The sequence below is a fragment of the Gobio gobio genome (assembly GCF_949357685.1).
Source record: "Gobio gobio genome assembly, chromosome: 6".
NCBI classification, from domain to species: domain Eukaryota; kingdom Metazoa; phylum Chordata; class Actinopteri; order Cypriniformes; family Gobionidae; genus Gobio; species Gobio gobio.
The window spans coordinates 11,442,739-11,468,709 of NC_137102.1; the positions used below are offsets into that span (position 1 = coordinate 11,442,739).

The window sequence follows — 25,971 nt, forward strand, 5'->3', positions numbered from 1 at the left end:
TAGGTCTGGAATGGAATCTTGTAAACACACATAACAAAAAGGAATACTTTGTTGTCCCAATCTTTATTGCAGCACTCAAACAAAACATTTACAGTTGTTTACAGATTTGTGTCACCCAAAACTCTCTATAATTGCAATGCCTCAATAACTTAAAATGAGTTAGCCTATACAGCAGGATTTCATGTAAACCTCTGAATAGAAAGCCTTGAGTAAACATCTGTTTGTATGTGGATTTCCATAAAAAATACCCCCTATACAAATGGTGTTATTGCTGGTTGTGAGGTCTCTGTCCCTTGGAGCATGACCCATTCTAAGGCTGCTATACCCAACCTTTCACATATGGCTTTGAGAAGTTAACACTTTTGTAGAATTAATTCAATTTGACTATAAAGTGTCAAATCCTAAATAAAAGAAATCCTTAAAAATCCTAAACAAGAAATTAATACCACTTTAAAAATTCACATTGACTTCAAAAGTGTTAGGGGTCAAAAACACCCTCTAGTGTTGTAGAAAAAGCAACCCCTAAAAACTACATTGCAGCCACTTGTTTATGTTATGAAAATGTTGAAGAGATTTGCAGCATTTCCTAAAGTCTAGCACAAAAACAACATCTATTCTGGCAGGCTCCGTAAAACCACAGTGTAACATACAACATTACAATGAGAAGAAGAAAAAATTAATCCACAGTGAAACAATTCCGGAGCCAGAATTGGGTTTCCTTTAAAATATCAAAACTGTTTTCAGTTTCTTAAACATTTACTCTGCATCAAGTGTGAACGCTACATTGTTGTAATAACAACAACCATGACAACATTAATAGTAAATACAAACAAATTTTGTCTTGCTGAGATATTAATGAGACAAAATACCGTAGTCATCTTCCTTTCTGAATGTAGAACAAGAAAACTGTATTGTTTCTATATTGTATTCTTACAGATGTGCCTGCAACAGTTGAAAGGGTCAGAATAAATGCACTGAGAAGTCAATACATAGGAAGTGCATTACATTTGACAAATTCATTTGCACATACCGACTTGATGTCCCACAAAAAGCACTAGGAAAAATCTTTACCCTGCTAGAAAAATAAAACATTTTGAAAAGTAGGTTGCTCCATATTTACGTGGGCATCCTTCACCAGTTATTACATAAGATGACAATCCCATTAAACAACACTTTCTCATACGCATACTGCACAGCAGCTGGAGTGTCTGCCTGAAATCGAGCTTGTCAAATCATGAGCCTATGAAACACGACTTACTGAAAAAGGCATGAGTATAAATAAAAATGGGGCAGACGTATGCTTCTGAATTTAAAAATGTGACATTTCCTAAATATGAAGAAATGCAAAAACAAGTTCTCTGCACTCTGAGCTCTTAGCAAAGCGGTTACAGTATTGAGGAAAATATCAACAGAGGTACTTGAATGTTGACCATACACTGAAAAACACATAGGAAAACACCATGAGAACATACTAGTGAGAAAAATGGCTCAAATGATTGCTTCGCATAAAGTTAAACATGAATTTTCAAATTGACACAAAAAACATGCACATGCACGCCCATTCATACACGGTTCACATAGCAATTATCTTGGTTAACCTGCCAGCATAAACTTGTCCTTGATATGCAACATTGGAAATGTAGACTCAATACATATTGGTAGTACAAAACCTAAGGGTAAAAGAGCAAAAGATCAGTGCAGCTTTGCATAGTACCTTCACATTAAAGCAAATAGTCCGATTTAACGAAGAGAGAGAGAGAGAGAGAGACACTGATGAATGTGAAGATCTCTGAGCTACAAAGCAACATGAAGGTGTTTGTACACAAATAGGAAACTATAACCAAACTATCATTCATGATCATTAAAAAAAAAATGGCTACTTCACATCTGTTAGAGGATAGGGAAAAAAAGCTTTGTCTGTAATTACAAAATAGGGATTAGAAAGGGGAAGGGGGGGGGGTCAAACCACCAAACAAAAATTGACAAAACATTCAAATAAATGTGTACTTGTACACAAGAGACTGCGTTATCAATTAACAAAAAGGCTTGAGTGTTAAAAAAATTAATTAAGAAGTCCAGGAAAATAAAAGGGTAATATAGTAGCATTCTCTTTTTTTACTCCATGGTGGGAATTGGCAGCTGCACACTTCCAGTGGAATGCCATGTGGTGCTGGTCCTCTTCACATCTTACATACTGCCTAATGTTTTATGTTTCTGCAAAACACAAAATGATTGACATTAAATACACTTAACCAGCTGATGTTTTTTTAGTTAAAGCACACACTGTATTAGGCAGAGACAGGCCCTGTCCCAAATGGCAACGCACACGGTCTTCCTACAAGTTCGCACTTTCATGACGTAAGAAGTCCGCTACGTATATTGACCGCGAGCACCCTTCTGAGACCTAAAATGACAAATGGGACACCCTACCGTCTCATGGACTTACAATGGCTGCTGCGTGCGTCCGATAAGTCCACAAAGTGTGCCATTTGGGACAGGGCCACAGTCCACTTGTACATATGTGAACTGGAGAAAATACCTTTTTGAAAACGGCATCACAACTCTCAATATGGCTGCTTTAGGAATGAAAGTCCTTTGTTTGTTCTAAAAATTAATTAAATGGACCATCTTAAAAAAAAAATTAAGACGTACAATTTACGATTCCGCATGGTAGTTCAATTTCATTCCTAATTTGAAATTTCAGCAGTTACATCAGTTCCAGTCTTTCTACACACAAGTAGACAGGAGAAGTAAAAGGGGAAAGAAGTGAAAGAAATTGATTAAATCTGATCAACCATTATGAAAAGGAATATAAATGGCCAAATGTGATTACCTGTAGCCTCTTCTTCGAGTTGTTCTTCTGTTTGGTTAATTTCCTCTGTTAATAAATAAGCAAGAAGAACAAATAATTGAGTGTTAGACAAGAATGTATGATTCTGTATTTTCTGTACAGATTTTCCATATTAGAAAGTCTTCCCCTTCTTTATATCTTTAAACATAAAATTAAATTACCAACCTGCAAAGTCTTCCTCAGGCTGCTCTTCCTCTTCCTCTGTAACAATTACAGCATACAAAAGCATTTTACAAAAGAGCAAACAAACAATTGTCAATACATTTTCCAGTTCCTATTGTCTCTGATTGTGCAGTATCTGATGTTAACAGAATGTTTGCATCCACATGATTGTACTATTTTAATATATAAAATACATTTGGTGTATTATTCCTTGTTGCTGTATAATCACCACCTGAGTGAACTTGTAAAACAAGAAAACTCACCCTCTTCTTCCATATTCTCTTCCTCAAGCTCTGTTTCCTCTTCTACTTCCTCATCTTCCTGAATGGTCTCATCGGTTTCCTCTTCCTCTTCTGTTACAGTTTCTTCTACAGGATCGGACTCCTCAATGGTCTCTTCTCGTGTTTCTACTTCTTCCACTTCAGGTTCCTCCACTTGTTCTTCCACGTCTTCTTCTACTGGTTCCAGCTCCTCAACAGCTTCTTCTACCGGTACTAACTCCTCCACAGATTCTTCTACCGGTTCAAGCTCCTCAACAGCTTCTTCTACTGGTTCAAGATCCTCAACAGCTTCTTCTACTGGTTCCAGCTCCTTAACCGCTTCTTTAACTGGCTCCAGCTCCTCAACAGCTTCTTCTACTGGCTCAAGCTCCTCCACAGCTTCTTCTACTGGTACAAGCTCCTCCACAGCTTCTTCTACTGGTACAAGCTCCTCTACAGCTTCTTCTACAAGCTCCTCCACCGCTTCTTCTACAAGCTCCTCCACCGCTTCTTCTACTGGTACAAGCTCCTCCACAGCTTCTACTGGTACAAGCTCCTCTACCGTTTCTTCCACTGGTGCAGCTTCCTCTACCGTTTCGTCCACTGGTGCATTCTCTTCTACTACTTCTTCTATCGCCTCTTCCACTGGTGAATCCTCTTCCTCCAACACTTCCTCAATTGCTTCTTCCACCGGTGCAACCTCTTCAACTACTTCTTCCTTCTCTGGTGTATCTTCTACTACTACTTCTATTGTCTCTTCAACTGGTGAAGCCTCTTCCTCAACTGCTTCTTCCACTGGAGCAGCTTCCTCAACCAGTTCTTCAACTGGTATGACCTCTTCCTCTGTTGTAAGCTCTTCCACTGCCTCCTCCTCAACTGAAACGGTTTCTGTAACCTCTGGCTCTTCCTCCACAACTTCAGGTTCTTCCTCAGGAACTTCTTGGTCTTCTTCAACCTCTGGTTCCTCCTCATCTACTTCCTCTTCTGCAGCAGTGGGCTCTTCATCTACTTCCATAGGTTCTTCCTCAGCAACTGGCTCCTCCTCTACAGTCTCTGGTTCTGCAAGGGAAAAATAATTATTGTAAAAATCTAATATACTATGCTCCAATTGGTAGGTCTCAGTATATATCATATATGATCCAATTCAGTGGTTAGGTCAAGTTATGCTATAGTATATAGTATACATATATTCAAATGTAGTGTAGTATATACTACATGCATACACCTACACAGCACAATACTTATGAGTCAAAAATAGCAACAGTTACAGACCGTAATTTCAAAAGGACATCATAAAAGCTGTACCTGGTGGTGGCCGAGCTGCTTCTTCGACTTTACTGGCTTGAATCTCTTCCTCCACAATAGATTCTGGAGCTAATTAGGAAACAAAACTATTCAACTTGAGCTCTTTTATTATTATTGAAAGCCTTTGTTTATCTGTCATAAAAGATGCTTGTATAATAATGCTTTACTAAGATTTAAAAGTTCAATCATACATGTCTGCTATTCATTACAGGTCAATGTGATTACTCTCATGTCATGTTACACAAATGCTTTATGTGGTAGACTAGTTTATCAATAGTGGGCATTTCAGATACAAATGTTCATAGGTGAAAATAATTTCTAGATAGTACACAGGTGGTGCATATGCAGAACACAGAACTTATGTACACAGTGTTAATGTTTAATCCATATGCAAGATAAAAAGTTAACTCCCCTGCAGTCAAACAAGTGTTTTAATGCTCATATTCATCTTTTTTATTTATTTTTTTCATATGGTTTACATTTTTTTAATAATAAATATAGGTTGACAAAAAAAATTCTGGACAGGCAATATCACAATGTCTACTAGTGTTAAAAAACCCAACATCTTATTTTAGATATATTTATATGACCCATGCATCAATACAGTCTCACTGCACCCTGATTTATTGCATAAAACTCGTGTGTATGATTCTACTTTACCTTCTTCCACAGGTTCATCAGAGGCTGCCTTAACTGGTTCACGGTTCTCAATGGTGGGCTTATCTTTCAGTCCTGAGGATTTTACATGTGGATGTGCATACATGAGGCAAGTGTAAAATACAAATCACATACAACAAGCACATGACTCTAATCTATGAAGTGCATTATATACCCTTTACATGCAGTTTGGTTTACTTTTGCACCAGAGTTTTTTTTGTTTTTGCTTTCCTTTGTTTTACAGACACAAAGGTATGTGTTTGAGATGTTAAAAACAGACCAATAGGGAAACATGAGAGGGAAAAGGAATATTTAGAGAAAAGTTTATAGATATTGAGACAGGCAAGTATTCTTGTGGAGAAAAAAAAAGACCAGTTTCAATACTGTGCAACGGTTTGTTCTTCTTATATCAATCAACACTGAAAAGAAAACACTCAAATCAGCAAAAAAGCAAATCAGGGTACTCATATATTTTATTGATGACACAAAAATTTGCGCTCTCATTTAAGTAATGCAACTTATTTTTCTTTATTGTAAACGAACACAATCAGGGAAAAAAAAATCAATGTTGAAATCTCACACTATTGCTAATGCTAATGTAAGAGTAAACCAAGATCCTACCCTCAAACAAAACAAACATTAAGAGAAATAAAAGTTTCCACCTGACGATCAGCATTTAGCACCGTGTTATGATTCTGCTCCTACTCATCTCAATGTTATGATTCACATCACTGATTATCTCTCAGAGACAAAAGGTCTTGTCTTCGGTCTATAAGGGATGGTCTCTGAAAACTGCTCATAACGGACTGAGATCAAGTCATGTACACAAACAAATGATCTGACATTTAATGCCTTACAGTTTCTTTTTAGCTGCAGCCTTCTTGGATTCTTTGCCTTTTGCATCTTTCTCAACCTTTTTAACGTCATCATAATCATCAACAGGTTTCTCATGGGATTTCTTTTCAACCTCTGGCTTTTCTTTCACCTCATCCTTTTCCACCTTCTTAGTCTTCTTTGCTTCTTCGCTTTCTGCCAGTTTCTCTCTCGCCTCCTTCTCCTTTCTAATTCTTTCCATGGCCTTTTCAACATCCTCTTTCTCTATTCTCTCCGCTTCCTCTTTCAGCCGAGCCTCAGCCCTCTCCCAAGCTTTGGCTTCAGATTCCTCTCTGATGTGGTTCAAGGTCCTCTCTTCCTCCTCTTTGGCTAGGATGTTCCTCACTTCTGCCAGTGCCAATTTAGCTATCTTCCTGGCTTCCACTCTTTCATGGATGATGGTGAGCTGCTGTTTCAGAGCTTCCCTTAGCTTCAAACCAACATCTTTGGCATGGGAAACCTCTGGGGAAAAACTTTGTTTGATGATGTAATCAAGGTATATCCATTTCTAACACTACGCACACCTCAACCCATAACGCAATTAGTTGGAAAGATGCAAATCATTTCACATCAGAACTCCTGCATTAGTATGTTAGAATATCCTCTACAACAGTGGTTCTACACCTTTACACTCAACTGATTTAACTAGAAGGCTTCCCAATTTTCCAAACACAATATCCAAAGGCTGCCCATACAGGCTAAAGTATTTCTGCTGTAATTGATGTATTAAATTAAATAAGTTATCATATAAATAAAAATAAACCTAATGGACATAATTTAAGTCATCCAGTGGCCTCCTTGGAAGTTTGCTTTCCAGTTGAGAACCACTGCTCTACAAATTACGTTAGAAGATTATGTATTAAGGGTACATTTATGACAAGTCCAGTAACCTAATATAATATGCAAATGTCATTGTTCATGCAGACTACAAGGAGGTCTTATTGTTAAACACTCCTTGGTTAAACAGAAAAATAATATGTAGCCTATTTGATGTCAGCTCAGTCATGCAAACAGAAACGAGTCGATCAAGTAAACTTTAAAATCCCAAACCACACTAGAGGCTTGTCAGCTGCATGCACTCAAATCACGTGTGCAAAATACCTCCTTTTCTCCTGGAAACATCTTTAGACTCTTCATCTAGTGCAAATGAGACAGTGCAAATTATAGTCAGCAGCTGCTACTCAGAACAGTGGTCTCATGCAAGTCCTGCTTTCGAGGTCTTCTTCATACATTTTTGTGTTACAAAACACTGCGCATGATGACTCACGTAATGGTTGGTGCCGCGTACTTTTAAATAATGCTGAGAGAAAAGAAAATCTTTGTAAATAGTATGCAAATGCTATTGAGACAAACACCTTACAATGTGCATCACCCAAATGAAATCTGTAAGTAACGGCTATTTGTACAAGATTTGGGAATACGCAATCTTATTTACATGAATAAAAAAGCCAAACACCACCAAAGGAAAAATATGGCAACAATGGCAAAATAATTCAACCGAATGATCTGAATTGCTAATTTCACAAATTAAACACTAAAACTTTACTTAAAGCTGCTGTCCGTAACTTTTTGTGTTCAAGATTTACAAAAATTATATGAGAATGTACAAAATGAATCCATTATCCAAACCATGTTTTTGTCTTACTCTGAATCATTATGGTACACTATAAATAAGTGTTTATATTGGGAGACTATTTCAGACCGGTCTGGTAGGAACCGCTGCGGAGGAGCACAGTCCTTGCGTGATTCGCCATTTACATAAACAGAGAGAAGTAGTTCCGGCTGCAATGTTCTTCCGCAAGACCCATGCAGTTGTGTTTATTAACCGCTAGAGCGCAAAAAATTAGGGACTGCAGCTTTAAAATGTTTGAACCAAGATATAATCTCTCAATCTAAACCTAATTCTCCACACTTAATTCTCTTAGAATACACTTCCAGACACAAAAACAGCCATTTTGTAAATAAATCCTGCAGTAAATGTTGTACTTTTTGTTCCATTTAAGTTACTGACACTTATAGCCCTCTCAAGTCAATACAGAAGCCGTATAAAAACACTGCATTACTCCTCAGGCACACCATTTCAGGTGCTTTAGATTGGCAGGTAGGAACTCATTGTTGACGGTTACAGTACTCTGGGGTTCAGGTGACGTCTCCTACGCAAGGCCACTGAACTAATTCTTGTCTAGAACAACTGATGAAGTTCCTAAATTGACACCCATGTGCAATCTCTTAGTTAGATCAGTAATAAGTCTGCATAGACCAGTGGTTCCCAAACTAGGGGGCCTAAGGGATAGTGTATAGTCAGCAGATTGTTATGCAAAAGAAGCCCCTTCAGGGTGAAGAAATGATTGGCTTATGTGGCTACTTGCTACATAAGTAAATAATTTAACACAAAATATTAATTTGACATTTTATCACCTCAGGATGATTCACAGTACCTTCTTGAGAGGTCCGTTATCAGTTGTAGCGGTTGTTTTTATGGAATAACAGACCACTAGATGGCGTTATTTGAAGAAACAGAATTAATCAGACAATGAATATACTTCAAACATCAACAACCAAAACATGTCTACACCAAACGCGAGCGTCACAACGCGACAAAAGCCATTAGAACCTACTATAATCAGTGATATCTTCACTGGATGCAGCGCAACAGGACAAATTCCCAACTGTACACTAATGCTCCGCTCTACTTCTGATGTACTCAAAGCGCTTGTGCGACTTCTGACACAAAAGGACAAATGGATTTGTAACATTCGCTTGGTCTCGGCCAGTGTAGACAGTCTTAAGACAAGAAAATATGACAAGACATATATCGTCCTGGATTCACCAGTACAACGACGGATAATGAAGATAGACCAAGTGTGTTGCATGCCTCAAAATATTAGCTTCTGACAGCACAGGATGAAGCCGAACAAGTTAAGACGCCACTTAGAGACTTCACATCATGAACATAAAAGACAAGCCGTTGAAGTTGAGAAGTCTGAGAGTCTTTATGTAGAGGTGCATGTATGTGGAGGGACTTGAAAATATTTTCCTCTGCAAAAGGGGGACCTGGTAGAAAGTTTGGGAAACACTGGTATAGGCAATGGTACAGGTTTACTGTCTGAATTTAATTCAGGTAATACTACAACAGGGGTGGGATAAATGCATACTTTATATCCAAGCCTAGCAATATTCTCTACAGCTTTGATGAAGGAGAGAAAAGGCAACTTGTATAAGAATAAAGAAACAACAATGTAACAACTGACAATGTTCCTTAAAACTGTCCATTTTGTAGTACCAAAAAAAAAAAAGGTTAAAGGAAACAAAACACAAAAAGATAAATCTCCACTGAGTTGCTGAGGATGCAAATCATCCCAAAATGCAATTATTGTATAATATCAAATGTCTCAAAATAACTATTCACAGCCTAAAGACAAAAAAATTGTACAGTGTTCAATTGCAAGACTCATAGAAGTACATACTATTCTTCAGGATATAAGAGAACTGAGGCATGCAGCAAAGGTGATATGTCCAGCTTTTAGCAATAAGGTCATATGCAAAAGGTAAGTACTAGTATTTTAGTAGTTGAAAAAGAGCTGCAACAAAGCATATACTACACAAGTTCAATATTTACAAAGGTGTAAATGTTCATAATGACATCTCAAGAGTTCAAGGGTTCCAAAGTGACTGTTGGCAATCTTCCCAACAAAATATTTCTTCAATTGTTAGGAACAGATTTAAGTCGTCTAGGGAGAAAGTCCTCCTCTAATAAAGTGCTTCTGTCACAATCGCGGAAGAAAACACAACTATTGGTTCTGAAGGCCTAAAATAACGCATGTCTTTTGGCCCTGAACCCCTTCAGTCTGTGACGCGCCAGCAACATCTTCCGCTGCTGCCTCGGTTTCTTCATCCTCTAGCGTTTCAAAAGGACTCATAACGTCATAAAGGAAGGTGAAGAAACCTTGAAACCAATCAGTGCCCTCTTCTGCTAAAATATCGAGGACTTCCTCAAGTGAGTCTGAGTTTTCTTTGCTGCCATCTTTGGTCAGCCCTACGCAAATGGGAAAATAAGGAAAAAGAGAAAGAGAGGGAAGGAAAGAAGAGTGGGAGAGCAAGAAAACAGAGAGAGGGTGGAGGTGGTTTGGTTTGCAAGGTTTAGTAGATAAGGATTCAGTGCTTTAAAAAAAGTGGGTAAAGATGCTACTAAAAGCATAAAATGAGGTAAAGGAGAAAAGGAGCATGCATGGGAAGTACCAATGAGGCTGTTTTTAATTAATGTAGGGATCAGTTACTGAAATCAGTTAAACTACCTGGAAAATTAGAAAATAATTCTTTATTTTCTCTCCTTAGGAGATGATGTTGCCATCAAATGTAATGTTGGCAAGCTGGTCTAATTCACAAAATCATGCAATAAGGCAATAATCTCTCGTCTCATGTGGTTTGAACAAAATGGTGATTACAAAAGCATGAAAAAAAAAAATACCATGCACGTGCATCAGTCTGATTTAATTTGTCATTGCACAAAAGTGAACCAAAGTCAGTCATGCGAAACATAACCTGGTACGAATCTCATTGAAATCAGTGCACTTGCCTAGTAGAACTTTAGCGTCTTCCACATCAAAGTCTCCATCACCATCAGCATCATAGGACACAAGTTTACCTAGTAAAGTAAATCGGATTTAGTTATTTGACATGCCTTGAGTAATTGCCATATATAGAACAAAACGTCCAACAAATGGCGCCAGTATAGTGCTTTTATTTGTCTTATATCAAATAGTTCTGGCTCTCTTTTGGGATACTTTAAAAGAAATGTCCTTCATATTAAAAATGAATACATCATAAAGTTGTATCGCTTTATTACAACTTTCCTTAGGAAGTCATTAACTAACATCATTACATTAACATTAGCACTTATTATATCATACATTTAAATAGTTCAAACATATACACTACCGTTCAAAAGCTTGGGGTCGGTTTTTGGATATTTTTGAAAGGGTCTCATACTCAGCAAGACTGCATTTATTTGATTAAAAATACAGTAAAAACAGTAATACTATAAAATTGTTACAATTTAAAATAACAATTTTAATATATTTTAAAATGTAACTGATTCCTGTGATGGCAAAGCCGAATTTTCAGCATCACTACTCCAGTCTTCAGTGTCACATGATCCTTCAGGAATCATTCTAATATGATGATTTGCTGCTCAAGAAAAATTTATTTTTTATAAATGTTGAGAACAGTTGTGCTGCTTAATATTAATACATTTTTAATGGGACTCTTTGATGAATGGAAAGTTCAAGTGTACTGCCACTTTCGATTAATTTAATGCATCCTTTAATAAAAGTGCATATTTCTTCTCCTCTTTTTTTTTAATCTCACTGACCCCCAAACGTTTTAATGGTAGTGTAAGTTTATAGGCATATACATTTATATATTAAAGTATGAAAAATGACACACACAAAAAAAATAGTGAAGTGAAGGTTAAATAATGAAATGAGGTTTATGGTGGTGATTCACTGGTGATAAATCACTGGTTAGTATGTCATACCTTGTAATACCTCTGAAAGATTATAGCGAAAGTCCTTTGCTTTGGCTGCATGCAAATTAAGGCCAGATATACAAAAAAAATTACATGTAATAGAGTATTTTTAAAACTACAGTCAAGATATACACAAAGTCTGGGGGGAAAAGAAAAACCAAAGACTCACCAATTACACCTTGATAGTCAACAAGGTCAAAATACACCACAGCTACAGAGGTCCAGACACCCAGGAGAGCCAAAACCATGAACCAGGTGAAGAAAGAGGTTCCTCCTCCAACATCTGCCTTCTTCCCATTCTTATGCGCCAGCTGCGGCTTGGCCTCTGAAGGACAGAAAAAAAAGGAAGATTATACAAGATGAAAAGTCAATAAAAAGTACCAATTATTTAATTAAATAAATGAAGCACAGCAAATCCCTCTACACGTATGAATGAGGAATACATGCTCAGAATTTTAGTATTACTGTGAGCATAAGCATTAAAAGGCCACTAGTTGATAGAATATGCATGTAATATTAGCTGTAAATCTATTGTAGACCAATCGATTCTTTCTATATTTAAATGCGTGTATAAGATTCAAGGGATATCTGGTTCAAGTGATGGATTCCCTTAAAGATGTTTAAATATTCCATTTGAAATCTATAGTAATCACAAGGTGACAAAAGTCTAAAAGAGTGCAGTTATTCTGAGGGCTGTTGACACTCCTCATGGAACCGTGGTATAAATACATCTGCATTCAGAGCTCTAGTGGGAAGAATGAACAGGTGTTTTGTCCCCTACGTTTTGCTAGGTCAAACCACACATGCACACTACAAACGTTAGTAAGATATACAGACAGTAATAACACAAAAGTGAAAAAAACCCTCTTTATACAGGTGTCATCATATTATATGGATTTCACAAGAAAACACCATACCAAAACATTCAAAGCATTCCAACAATCTCCAAAAAAGATAAACATCACATTTCCACTGCTCATATACACAGAATACAAATTAAACTAAAAATTAAGCATTATGAATAAATTAATCTTCAAATGAGGCTTCCTCTCACATCCCTGTGATTCATTAAAGTCTCTCATAATAAAAGCTTATTCCAAAACATTTAAATACCGGTTTCTTCGTTCACCACCTTGACCTCTGCATTTGGCTCCCCCATCCCTCCAGGCAAAGTGGGGAAGAAAAGAGCGTCTTTCACCCCAATCATAACCCAAACCCCTGTACAGCAGCAGGTCTTCTGCCTTTTGTTCCTGGTGAATTGAGCCGGAACTTAATATGGAACTCGACCAGCAAATGGATTATTTTTAGAACCGTCCGCTTGAAAGCCAGAAAATCTCAAGCACTCATAGGAAAGGGTAGAGGCAAATCCCGCTCCATCCTGCTGTTCTTAGTCACATGTGAAAGCTGAAAATTGCTGATTGGTCACCCAAATTAATATACTTATCAAAAAGCAGCACAGAATGGAAGAAACAATGCTTTGTCGCATACATGCAAGGCTTTTTTTTAAGCCTCCAGGCAGAGGAGCAAGTCAATCTTGGCAAACTCACAGTGACTCTCCTGCCACAGAGCTATTTATTTTTCCATACAAGGACCGGTCTCCCGAGTTTCTTGATGAAATAATAAACATGTTCGTGGTGGCTTCTGCTTGGATTTGTCAAAAACAAACCAGCCATGTAGCTGGAACAGAAAAACCTGCATCAAAAGACTATCAGACAGTAAAACTGCCATAACGTACTTAAATAATCCTGTATAGCACACTTATGTTTTCAGATACACTACGGTTAACAGACAGCTCAGCAAGGCTGCATTTATTAAACAGTAATACTGTTGTTATAACGATTTAAAACGACTTTTTTTCTATCTTAATATATTTTAAAATGCAATTTATTCCTGTGGTGAAAAAGCTACACTTTCAAAAGTCATTACTCCTTCTGAAATCATTCTAATATACTGATTTGCTTCTCAGGAAACATTTCTTATTATTATCGAAAAGAGTTGTGCTGCTTAATATTTTTGTGTAAACTGAGTTAATTGGTTTTTAGGATTCTCTGCTGAATAGAAACATCTTAAATGACCCCGAACATTTGTGAACAGCAGTGTACTTTTCATGTGCATTTAATGCAGAGCTTAAAGTTTGGACTTTTAATAGTGAAAAAACTGCATCAAGAGCTTTTGAATCTTTCAGATAGATCAAAGTTGCATGCAATGTTTGGAAGTAACTAGACACACCCCTAAAGACACACATGCTCAACTCGTCTCTGAATCTACAGATAGTCAAATGGCTGCCATTGTGTGCTAATCAACACTTTCCCCTCCCCCATTTAAACTGCTATGTAAAACAGTGATTCAAATTCGTTTGTTTTTTTTACTTGTGCACTGTTTGCCGTTGCCGTACAAAATGTTCATTGTCCAGCTTACATAAGACTGTAGTGGAATGTGTGCCTTGAAATACCCTCTCTTATTCATCCATACCTACACACCCTACTGTTTAAAGCAAGCAGTTTTTTGTCTGGTCACAGGAACAAACCCTGGACATTAACCCCTTATGTGATCTTATCAGCATCCACCCCTGACTGGAATCCTGAATGACCAGTAGGCCTCCACTTCTTTAGACTAATAGATCATACACTGGTCCAGTGGGTTGTCTGATGTCACAACATGAGCTAAATATGTCTGATTATTTAAGATATTAAATTATATAAAGCGGTACATATTTAAATAGTCATTCATAAGAATATCAGGACTGAACTGTGTTACAGTGTTAAATTACACACAAATACATTCTTCAATCTTTGCATGAAAAATTGAACATTGGGAGATGCACACTGCATTAACCAAAAGCAAATAAAATATTTACTGCACAAACCACATATGACAGAGAATTGTATTAGATTAAATGCCCTTGAAAAAAAAAACATGCAAGGTTATTTGAACAGAACCTTGGAGTCAGTGTAGAAATGCAAGCACATCATGACGGACTGTCATTTCTTTACCATTTCGTTGGAACTCTGCAAGTTATTCTGTGCAGCTGAAAAGATATCTGAAAGGAATGATTTCGACATTTGATAAAAGAAGGCATTGCACTACTTTACAGTTCACTTTGTTGCATTTATAGTGCATTGCTTTGCGATCCAACTTTGTTAGTTAACTTTGCAGCATTTAAATGGGTGTGGCTCTAGTCTAGATAAATATCATTACAGGAAAAGTTTTCCATAATGGATTTAAAAAAAACTATTTTACAGTTGTAATATAGGAATAGGAATGAGAAATTGTGGTTCTAGTGGCAACTCAAATGACACCAATATTTTAAATAAAAGACACGTTAAAAAAAAATAGAAAAGTTAAAGGCATTTTGATTCCGGTCCCAACCTACTTGATCTGCTTTATTAACTTAAATATAGAGGTAACCAACACCATTATAAAACAGGCTGTAAAAAGAGATGGCCACATTTTCCATAAACAAAACTGCCTTTAGCAAGAACAGTATCTAATAAACAGAAATAGAATGTGCACAGTGGGGATGATAATGGACAACACCAAATAATGCAACAAAAATATTAGCTCATAAAATGTAATATAACTCAAAATGTGCATGACTGACAACACTTCTACATTATAACGGCCTGTAAATGTACATCTTCGTCGTATAAGGAAACAGATATCTATCTATTATCAGGTTTTTACGGTATCATTTTACATATGTTTAAAGTTAAAATGAACCTTTTTTTACAGTGTAAAGTCATCTTTATGGCGAAATCTATACATACGTGTCAAATTCAACTTCAAAAGTCCAATAGTTAATCTAATCACGCTTACATAATAACCACGCAGTTACTAATGTCAATAATAGCTAGATAGCTGAACACCACACCCGGAAGTGAAGCAGCAGCAGTGGGGTCCTGCAGTGTGGCAGACTTTCTTTAATTACAGCCTGTGGGGACATGGGACCCTAGAGTCCACGTGTAACCCCTCCCACGCTCTCCCAATATTGACACGTGAGCATTTAGGAGTTCGCACTGGGGCAACTCTAGACTCCAACCGTGGGCAAATATTTATCTGAAAATATAGGTCATTTGCTGCTGTTGGAATCAACAAGACACTACAATAAACGAGGCCTTTGGGCTCTCGTGCAAATGAGACCAAAAGCATGCAGAAGTTCTGCAACCATTTCTTCCCGTTTTTAAAGTGCACAGATATTATCGGGGTGGGAGATTTAATACAGCCCATTCCGACTGAAAAGTTATTACTCGCTCAGAATGTAGCGGCGATTAACTATTTGCTATTACAGTGTAACACAAATCATGTAGTTTGTATAGCACGACTGTAGTCGACACAGTGCACTGGGTATATTCTTAATTTTTTACCTGTTTGTCTTATGGTAGTGGCTGATAATGTCTAGTGCATTTTAAATTAAATAAACAAAATCAATCTTGCCGCTTGATTAACTTTCAGGCCTTCGCACAAATGCACGTATTTTGTAACGGAGAAAAAAAATGTAAACAAACATACCTTTTTTAACTGTTCCTTTTGCATTTTTCTTAGCCATTGCAAGTGGAAGTTCTTCGACGTTTCTTGTTCAGTATACACAACGAAATGACTCTAATTCCAGTCTCAGTTCTGGTACTGATGCCCTGCAAAATCAAATCCCTATGCTTCATACACTTGAGGCCCAAAGCAACCCGCCCCCCTTTTGAGCGACTGAGCGTTCGACCAATGCTGTTCAGGCAAAGCCACTGTGGGCGGGGCGAATAAAAATTTCATCCAATCGCGGAACAGTGGTCGATGACTTATTCAATCGTGTGGATACCTGCGAGGTAAGACCGCCCAGTTCGTCCCCGTTTTTTTTCTATCAGCACTGGAACGTGGCAAGATGGAAGGTTGCACTTATCGCGAGATCATCCAATCCTTTTCTGTTTACACATAGTGGTGCTGTGAATGCAAAACAATTCACGACAATATCACAATTCTTATTGATGCGTATAACTGTCGAATGATTTCGTTGTGTGATGTATGACCTAGTGCTTGAATATGTTATTTGCAAAACTACTGCAGTCTGGACTCCGGAAAGTGAGGTCTGTTCTGCCTCAAATTTACTACGTTGCCTGTAATAAGAAGCACTGCAGGAAACTAAGTTTAGTTCCACAATTATACGAGCATACTTTAAATTAAACTAACTGAATAATTAAGCCGTACTGGTCCTAATAGTGCTATGTATTGTGAGGGGGTGAAATTAACAACGAAGACTTACTTTCTTCTTGGTACAAAATGTCCCATTGTTGCGCCCCACCCCCCTTTCTGCTTTTGTCCACCTCATCCTAAAATGTAGCAGTAGGACTAGTGTGTAACTACTCACAGTAACTTAAAACTTGTTGAAACTCTAACTCTGTTAAACACTCTGACTTTGCATTCATATAGGAGAAACTTAAATAAAATAAAATACAAATTCTGATTACTTATGCTTTGGAAATTTTCATTAGTAAGTGTTGATAATAATGAATTACCAATTTGCTTTTCAGATGTAATGATTGTTACAATCATTTAACTGAAAATCACACCCAGATCTTATTGTACAATTGAGACAGTTACCCTAGGAAAGTGGATTTATCTTAAAATAATTTGTCAAAAGATTTTGTCGAGACTTGTGCTTGTTCATCAAAGAAGCTGAAAGATAAGAAAGAAGGAATAACTTTGACTTAAATAAATCAATGCAAAAGTAATGTTTATTCTTTCAAACAACCATAACCACTTAAGTGATGAAACACTTGAGGATTAATCTGTCCCACATACATGTTTTCTAAAAAAAAAAAAATTAAAAGAAAAAAAATCAAGAAAATTATAATATTGTATTAAGAGGCAGGATTAAAGATGGAAAATAATTGCAACTTGAGTAATATATTTAGTCAATGCTCCAACTTAAAATATAAATCTGCTACAATACTCTTGCTGTGTGCATGAGATGTTTTGCTAGGATAAAAGAGGGAACCATTTGGGCCTTTCCCACCATTTGGTATGTGTGAGAATGTGTAATTTCACAGAGCAAATCTTCAGGATACTTTTGCCTATCCATCCTGAATTGGTTGATGTCAGCTTTGGAAATGACTGGTTGGTAGTATGACATGTACAAAATTCACAAAACAATTGGAGCTATGACCTGTTGTCAACATTTATGTATTTTGTATTTTTTACCAGCAGAGGGCATGCAATAATTGTCTAATCAACAATATTTTTACAGTATAGGACAGGGGCCTATGCCATGAAGCCGGTTTAGCTGGCTAGCCAGATATGTTTAAGCTTAGTTTGCGCCAATCCTGGGTTTTAGGTACCATTAAAGTGGTTTGGCTTTTAGCAGTGTTCATCTCCGGCTAACAGGGCAGGTTATGTTCTGGATAAGAGATCTCAAACTGAAATTGGACCAATCAGCTGTGATCAAAGAGACACACCTCTGATGCAATAAAGTCAAGCCCCCTGTTTCTACTCCAAATTAAAGGTCACTACATAGCAAATGTTTTTAAAGACTAAAGTGTCTGGCTTTTAACAATGCTTATTTATAATAATAATGTTGAATTATTTAGATATCATTTTTTTAATTATTATACCCTTAACAATTACACATGTATCTTTCTAGTTAATTAATCATTAATAGGCACTTTGTTAAAATTCATATAAATAGCCTATATAAAGGTCATACAAATAAACTTTAAAATCAATAAATAAAGCTATAAAAATTGCTACATGTGAGCTTAAATGTTCAGTTCTCTCTATATATCAACTAAACAGACTTGATAACTTTTACTTGCATTGACGTATAAGAATTTTCTTTAAGTTGTCCTCGTTCATGGACAGCTCTTTTCTTCTTGCTGTGTAAATTTGTTTAAATTCTTAATATTTTTCAATCATGTGATATTCTGCAGAAGAGAGAAGTGAATCTCAGTTTCACCGATCCACAGCATGTGATTGGCTGTTCACTACTGATGTCACAGCTAAACTCCAAAACTCAGGATCAAAGCCTGAGTTGACAGAGAAAGCTGATGATCAGCATCATGGGACCAACAAAGCCTGAATAGATTGGTTTGGTTTTGTCAACTCGGAACTAATCCTGTAACCCTGAGTTTGTTAAAATACATAAAATACAATCATAGTACAGACCCCAGAACTGGGGTATAATGGTGTGGCATTACAAAAGTGTGATTTGGTGGTTTATATGCACAAATTAATACAATAATAAAACGCAAATTAATGTTTTAGATAGGTACACAGTTGAAAGTACCTCACATATGCTGTGCAAGAAATAACATTACAAGTTTGTTGCAGCTTGTTGATGTTTTTCCCCTTGAAAACAACTTTTAGTACACCAAGTGTCCCCCTGGAACAACATGGCATTACAGCCCTTACACAATGTCACCATGGTGATAGGGAGCGATTGTTATCTTAGTATCTCCTACGTTCCCCCTGGAGACATTCCATTTTTATGTCCCTTACCATTGCTAGACTACAAAACTATGTTTTTAAATTATTTCATTGTGCTATTATTATTCTCATTGTCTTATTGTTTACATCTTACAATCTAAATTGACAAGCAAGATAATGGAAGATAATAAGAATTTGGCAGGAATGTAGTACACAGCCTGGAGCCTCTACAGAAACCCAATTGGATTTGGCAGCTTAATAGCTTAAAAGATTGAAAAAATCAGTTGAAACATTTTTCACACAATGACCTTTGCGATTGTCCAGTTCCCAAGTTTATTTCAGCAGCACATTGTGTATTAATGTCTGTGTAGAACATTTTTATGTAGTTGTAGTTGGATAAGAAGTGATGACAACACAATTAAATAATGAGCCACTTATGTAAAACCGAGAATTCTTCTGTCATTAGATACACTGTCTGACAGAAAAGGTGCATTAAACAGAACAAGAGGTATATACATGGTTTCAGAAATTCACATTTAAGGAAATCTGTAAACATGAAGAGCTCTAGTAAGGTCATCCATCTCTGGTTATATTTGTTTAAGAGTCAGAGCAAAAGGCAATAGACCAAAGTGCCACCTTGCAATCCCACTTAGAGTAGTTTATAAGTACATGCTTTCAGCTTTTTATTTGTTTGAAATACAGCAAAGGTTACTATGCTGCAGTTTACCATAACGTTACAGATCATTTGACTTTATTATAAATAAATGACTTTATATAGAGCTTTATTATAATGAAACAGTTCATGATCCTTGATATGTAGCTTTCAGAAACACAGAAACGTATGTAACATCCTGAGTTATGTCTATTGTTATAAAAAATAATACAATAAAAACAATGACAATTCACAAGGAACAAAGGCACTTTGGTATTTCAGTCACATACAACATTATACATTAGTTGTGTTATTTTAAAGTGACTACAAAATCCTTCTAAAAGCAACACACATCTTAAATTGAATGATATATTATATCTTCAGAGGTATATCAAGTACCTGCAATGAATATCTGTGAGATATAGAATTCAATAAAATCACATTATCTAAATGTGACAACTGGGAATGTCACTTTTTTCCAGTCTGGAATGAAAAAAAGTAAAGAAAAAATCCTATTCAGTAAAAGTTTACACTAATGTGCTTTACAATTTAAGTCAGCAATATCATCCTTGATTTCATAGAAAGTATGTAACCTGCCACAGCAGAACACAAAGAGCACATGGTGAGATGTACCTTCATTTTAATCAGCCGTAGGCGGATGACTGAGAAGCATCTCCTCCACCTAAGTCTATAGAGAGCCTATAGAGATAGTCTTCAGACTGCATGATGAAATCATTCCACTCTTGGCACACTTCATCTATGCTGGGTCCGGTTCCTCCATACACAGGAGGGAGGATAGCCTTCGGAAAGTAACTGCTGAGACTTTGTACATATGAACAGCCATGCATATGAATCTATAAGGAAAAGCATCGTCATAGATATTAAACCGATTAAAACGAACCCTATGAAAATCCCATATATATATATATATAGTCTACTTTAATGTTACTAACCCGTTGTTTGATTTTGTCTGGAAAAAATGGACGGATCATGGCAAAGACGGGGCGGAAAAAAATGGGCTCGTTTATCAAATGGATGCCGCGTACTTTCAAAGGAAAGGAATCCTGCAAAACAGATTACATTTTTGTATTTGTTGGATTCATTTTAACTCACTCGATAATGTATTCATATATTTTTTCCATTTTTAAAATTAATTAAAAACTTGCTATAAGAGAAACTCTGACAACTATACAGATGATAACCAAGTTTCAAGATGTTTGGAACCTAGTTAAACCTAGATATTTCTCCTTTCTTCACGTGAAAATGTTTAAATGGATACCTACCGTAAGTACAGAAGATATCTTTTTTGCCAAGGAAGGATTTATCTGCAGAGCATGAGCAAAGCACCAGTCTTGGAGATCAAAAATCACTTTGAGTCCATTTCTTTGAGTCTCCCACTCTCGAACAATCAGTTCTGACGTAATCAGGCTTGCACGAAAAACCTCGTAAGCTGTGAATTCTTTGGGGTTCCACTGACCTGAAAACAGTGTTTTAAAATTTGTGATATTCACCATTATAATGGCAGAAAATGATTATAAACAAAACAAAAATATATATATACATGTATATATTGTTTGAGTATGTACTTGCCAATCCGATAGATTAAAACTCGACTTCCAGCCTCATCTCGTGATCTCAAAACTCCATGGTAATTGTTTTGGAGAAGTCCTATGATGGATGATGGCCGCAGATCAGCTGTTATTTCTGGACATTCTTGTCTCCATTTATTATAGTTAATCAACAGCTGTTGAAAAACACAAGGCCAATGATATATTAGTCTCAAATTGCACTATGCACTATTTTATTTTGCATAAATTCACAAATGGGCGTAGAATATGTGGGGGTGCGTTTTGGGGCAAGTGTGTTCACATTAGGGTTGCAAAATTCTGGGAATTTTCAAAGTTGGAAACTTTCTATTGGAATTAACGGGAATATATGGGAATTAATGGTAATGGGTCCCCGATTATTTCGTTTTACATTTTAAATGGGACTTTTTTTGTTTTATCAACATTCATGTTTATTTGTCGTTCAATGAAAGATTCGATTCTACTCACAAATAAATCAAAGTCAAAAATTACATTTAAAAATATTATTACTGTAAAATGTATTAGTTTGCATGCATGGCTGCTTATGACCAAACAAAATGTTTATATTTATGTTTCTATGATATTCCCAAAATTTCAATTAATTCCCATAAAGTTTCCAACTTGAAATATTTCCAAAATTCCCCAGCTTAAACAGAAATTTACGTGGAAATATTCCGCCCCTTTGCAACCCTAGTTCACATAGAGGGTTTCAATGTGAATAAATCTGGGTTTGAATGAAAAAAGACAATAGTCTATTCTTATTCAAAACGAGGCGATGTGAACATTATGGAGCGCTAAGGGATAATCACACTCATGTAATGTATAGTTGCATCCCAAATGTTGCGCTATGCACGTATACACTGTGTACTTACGCACTATGTATTTAACAGTGTAGTGTATGCATTTTATAAGGTTATTTTGTCATTCACTGTCCTCTCCCCCTCCTCTATGTAATTAAAGCTGCGACAGTCGAGTGCATGAAGTGTCCAACAATCCACACTTTGGACAATCCACACACGTTTTTTCCAATAATTTAGTGCATCCGGAAATTTAAAGTGTTTTGCACTATTATACACTATTTATGCAAAAACATCATAGAATAGTGCATAAGTACGCAAATTGGGACACACATTATATCCCTAATACAGACAAAAGTGTCCAGCTATCACTGTAGCTGAGTAAAAAGCAGAAACGTTTGACTGATGAAAAACGCTAAGGCAATAAACACACAATAGCGACAATATATGTTTTTCAAGCCATCTTGGGGTATTTTCATAACAATACGGTATATTAATACTGCAGTGCTTATCGATAATATACTTTATTACAGTACAGAAGTTATAAAATATATTTTTACATGTTTTTTTTTACATAAAAGTGTTTGTGGTTAACCAATCATAAAATTATAATTAGGACAATATAGGAAAAATATTATAGAATACAAATTATTATTTCAGCAGTGAATTTGATGTCTTAGCCAGTTAAAAGCAAGATAAGAAAAATAACGCCTGTCAATTAGACAAAGGTCGGAATAAACTGGCAGTACACTCGATATTTCTGTCCCCCTCACTTCTGAAATGATGACTATACCCCTGCATACGTTTGGTGTTGTGTAATTTCAGCCCGTAGCCTAAATGTTATTGCTAATCAAATCACGCATCACCAACGGTGTTACTATCACTACAGAAAGCAGGCGCATCAGTTTACACAGTACTCATTTGAGTTCAGTCAAAGTTTAGGTGAAATAGTGTTCCAAACCTTGAACGCCAGTGCCACATCAAAGTCTCTCGCCTGCAAAAAGCGTATCAGAAATGTTTTCGACAAATCCAAGCGTCGAATGCTTTTGTCTGCTTCTGCTTTTTGCCTCAGCTCTGACAAATACGGCGCAATCCGAACAGATTCGACGGGTAATTGTTTTAACTCTTCGATGTTGTCAACTTCTTCAGACCTCATATTTGCGCGAGCCGATCGAGTGTCATTTTCTCAGAGCAGCGGACTCACTTAAAAGGGGGCAGGGAATGAGCCCAACTCATCCAAATGAGGAATATAGCCTAATGTTTGTTTCACCTTTGTACATGTCATGTTTCGTGAAACATTAACCAAGCCAACTTTCCAGACTGAATTAAACAGACAAGACCCACGACCCAGATTCAAAAGTGAGATAATTGTTGACAACGACTTGTGTATATAGGTCGATGCGTAATTCATCCAGATGTGAGGAAGTCAACAAGAGTGTGAAATAAATTAATATTGCTGTTCATTTCCACCACTGAAAAAATTATTCCACTGACCTTAAACCCCATATATATATAAATATATATATATACAAATATTTTAATTAATAAATTTGATGCATCAATTTGATTTCTGTTACAACCATTTGACATTTATTAACCCTTTAATGCATGAATCACAACTTCAGTCAAGATTTGTTTTCCGTATACATGTGATAGCTCTTAGGGCATGTAAAACAAAATCTGAGCTTTTTTTTTTTTCTTTTCAAAGAGATTTTCAGATTTTCAGTAGGCCTATGCGTTTTTGGTTATAACTGAAGAGATACTGTATTAAACAAAATACAGTAATAACACAGTAATACTGTGTGTATTTAACAAACCAATTAATACAATTAAGCTTTATAATGATGTTATGATATAAAATCATGTGAAAACGAAAATATAGGTTACTAGCTTCTATTATTGTGAACACAGTTGAGTTTGTTCCTGTTTTACCAGAAGACGGAGAAGAACTTGTCTTTGATATCAAAACATGAGGATGTGATTCCATCAAAGATCTGGTGGAGGTACAACTTTGTGGAAACCCAACTCCGACTATATAGAAAACCCTAAAGTCGAGTATGTTGATTATCCTTATTATCTGATATTTCTGATTATGTTCAAAATGGACGGAAATTCTATAGATCTCCTGGAGCGAGAACTGACTGCTTAGTGTTTGCTTAGTGAAGAAATGGCCATGTAAATGTAAATGTAAATGTAAATGCATGTAAATGTAGATGTGAATGTAAATCTCTAATGGAAACATTTTTTTCAAACTGGAAAAAAACTGATCAGGTGTTTTCAATCTCATCTGAAATGAACAGTGTGGATGATAAAAAAAATGCATTACATAATCGGATTACTTTTTTGATGTAACGAGTAAAACAATGCATTACAAGTAACATGCATTACATAATCAGATTACTTTTCTGAGGTAACAGGTAATTTATTACAAGTAACATGCATTACATAATCAGATTACTTTTCTGAGGTAACAGGTAATTTATTACAAGTAACGTGCATTACGTAATCGGATTACTTTTTGATGTAACAAGTAAAGCAACGGACCACCAACAAGGTCTGACCAGGTGCGTGAGCCAGCAACGCCGTACATCCCGGTATCCGGTACATTGATGCGATATCCCAAAATGCACATAAAAATAGGTGGATGGAAACATAGCTAATGAGATAATAAAGGGTGACAAATCAAGCAGGAAATGAGGGAGAACAGGTGGAGCAAATAAACCAATAATGAGATAACAAGAAGGCGGGGTGACCATAGACAGTAAAAGAAATGGACACAGCGACCCCATAGGCTTCGACGGGGAAAAGTGAAGTCCATTAGAAGCACTCACTTCCTGATGGCGGAGCGTACTGCGCAGCCTCAGACTGAGCTTGATGACGTAGATGTGACGTGAACAACCTGTCTGACAGTTGTAAGTCTTCTAGTAGTTGTGCAAAGTGAAATCTGAATCACGTTGTTGAAATATTTTGTCCCATTGCTTTTGGCTCTCAATGGGCTTCTCCCCATGTTTCACCCTTGGTTTTATTGGAGTTTATGCCTCCATGTCCCAATGATTGCCTCATAGACAGTAAAAGATTGCCTGCAAGCTTCTCCTCCTGTCTATACGGTAATTCCTCTACTATGTGACGGAGTTGCGTGGTTATGACGCAATCGTTAGCCTATTTTTTACAAAAACGGCTTCTACCGGGGGATAGTGTAAGATACAAGGTAATGGTTTCTTTAGAAATAAACAATGGACAAATGGAGTCTTTAAACGAATCAGATGTAAAGTTATTCGCTGTCAAAGTGACGCCAAAATGAATGGGAGTCAATGGGATGCTAACAGCCCCTATGGAAGTACGCTTTCCGGGTGCTGGATTACCCCCTTGGGGGTGACAAGGGACCAGAGACTTGACATCACACCAAAACATGACAAAACCACCACATGTGCTGCACAGGAGCAAAGTCGAGTATGTCGATTATCCTTATTATCTGATATTTCTGATTATGTTCAAAATGAACGGAAATTCTATAGATGTCCTGGAGTGAGAACTGACTGCTTTTGTTTTTGTTTTATTCGAGAAGAAATGGCCATGTAAATGTAAATGCATGTAAATGTAGATGTAGATGTGAATGTAAATCTCTAATGGAAACATTTTTTTCAGACTGTGGAAAAAACTAGCGATCAGGTGTTTTCAATCTCATCTGAAATGAACAGTGTTGATGATAAAAAACTACATGCATTACATAATCGGATTACTTTTTTGATGTAACGAGTAAAACAATGCATTACAAGTAACATGCATTACATAATCAGATTACTTTTCTGAGGTAACAGGTAATTTATTACAAGTAACGTGCATTACGTAATCGGATTACTTTTTGATGTAACAAGTAAAGCAACGGAACACCAA

The 25,971-nt window shown here is 36.5% G+C and overlaps 2 protein-coding genes across 8 annotated transcripts; both read right to left on the reverse strand.

Moving 5' to 3' along the window:
* Positions 1-45: 45 nt before the first annotated feature.
* Positions 46-16,959, reverse strand: asph (aspartate beta-hydroxylase). 6 transcript variants are annotated; one of them, XM_079819115.1, is made up of 11 exons: positions 16,145-16,284; positions 14,629-14,675; positions 11,805-11,960; positions 11,645-11,689; positions 10,685-10,753; positions 5,239-5,310; positions 4,579-4,647; positions 3,277-4,332; positions 3,017-3,052; positions 2,834-2,878; positions 46-2,214 (listed from the first exon to the last, which is right to left on the reverse strand). In XM_079819115.1, exons 3-11 carry the CDS (start codon positions 11,881-11,883, stop codon positions 2,207-2,209), a joined length of 1,479 nt encoding a protein of 492 aa, XP_079675241.1. In that variant the 5' UTR covers positions 11,884-11,960; positions 14,629-14,675; positions 16,145-16,284; the 3' UTR covers positions 46-2,206. The 6 variants fall into 6 exon arrangements, with proteins under 6 accessions (XP_079675241.1, XP_079675240.1, XP_079675237.1 ...); XM_079819114.1 differs by having other exon boundaries at positions 14,575-14,675; XM_079819111.1 differs by lacking the exon at positions 14,629-14,675 and having other exon boundaries at positions 16,145-16,959.
* A 2,380-nt stretch (positions 16,960-19,339) lies between these two features.
* On the reverse strand, positions 19,340-23,469 carry ttpa (tocopherol (alpha) transfer protein). Of its 2 annotated transcripts, XM_079819377.1 has the most exons (6): positions 23,039-23,300; positions 21,285-21,438; positions 20,978-21,171; positions 20,648-20,758; positions 20,328-20,548; positions 19,340-20,177 (listed from the first exon to the last, which is right to left on the reverse strand). In XM_079819377.1, the coding sequence occupies exons 1-5, from the start codon at positions 23,231-23,233 to the stop codon at positions 20,339-20,341; spliced, it is 864 nt and encodes a 287-aa protein (XP_079675503.1). In that variant the 5' UTR covers positions 23,234-23,300; the 3' UTR covers positions 19,340-20,177; positions 20,328-20,338. The 2 variants fall into 2 exon arrangements, with proteins under 2 accessions (XP_079675503.1, XP_079675502.1); XM_079819376.1 differs by having other exon boundaries at positions 19,340-20,548; positions 23,039-23,469.
* Between the last annotated feature and the right edge of the window lie 2,502 nt (positions 23,470-25,971).

Coding starts and splice junctions, on each gene's coding strand:
- asph (XM_079819110.1), bottom strand. CDS start 12,842: ATGATTGGGGTGAAAGACGCTCTTTTCTTCCCCACTTTGCCTGGAGGG. Junction 5,311..10,684: donor AGACGCTAAAGTTCTACTAG/GCAAGTGCACTG, acceptor TAAAATCCTCAG/GACTGAAAGATAAGCCCACC. Junction 4,333..4,578: donor AGCAGCTCGGCCACCACCAG/GTACAGCTTTTA, acceptor TTTCCCTTGCAG/AACCAGAGACTGTAGAGGAG.
- ttpa (XM_079819376.1), bottom strand. CDS start 23,233: ATGAGGTCTGAAGAAGTTGACAACATCGAAGAGTTAAAACAATTACCC. Junction 21,439..23,038: donor ATGTGGCACTGGCGTTCAAG/GTTTGGAACACT, acceptor GTTTTTCAACAG/CTGTTGATTAACTATAATAA. Junction 21,172..21,284: donor AGTTTTAATCTATCGGATTG/GCAAGTACATAC, acceptor CACTGTTTTCAG/GTCAGTGGAACCCCAAAGAA.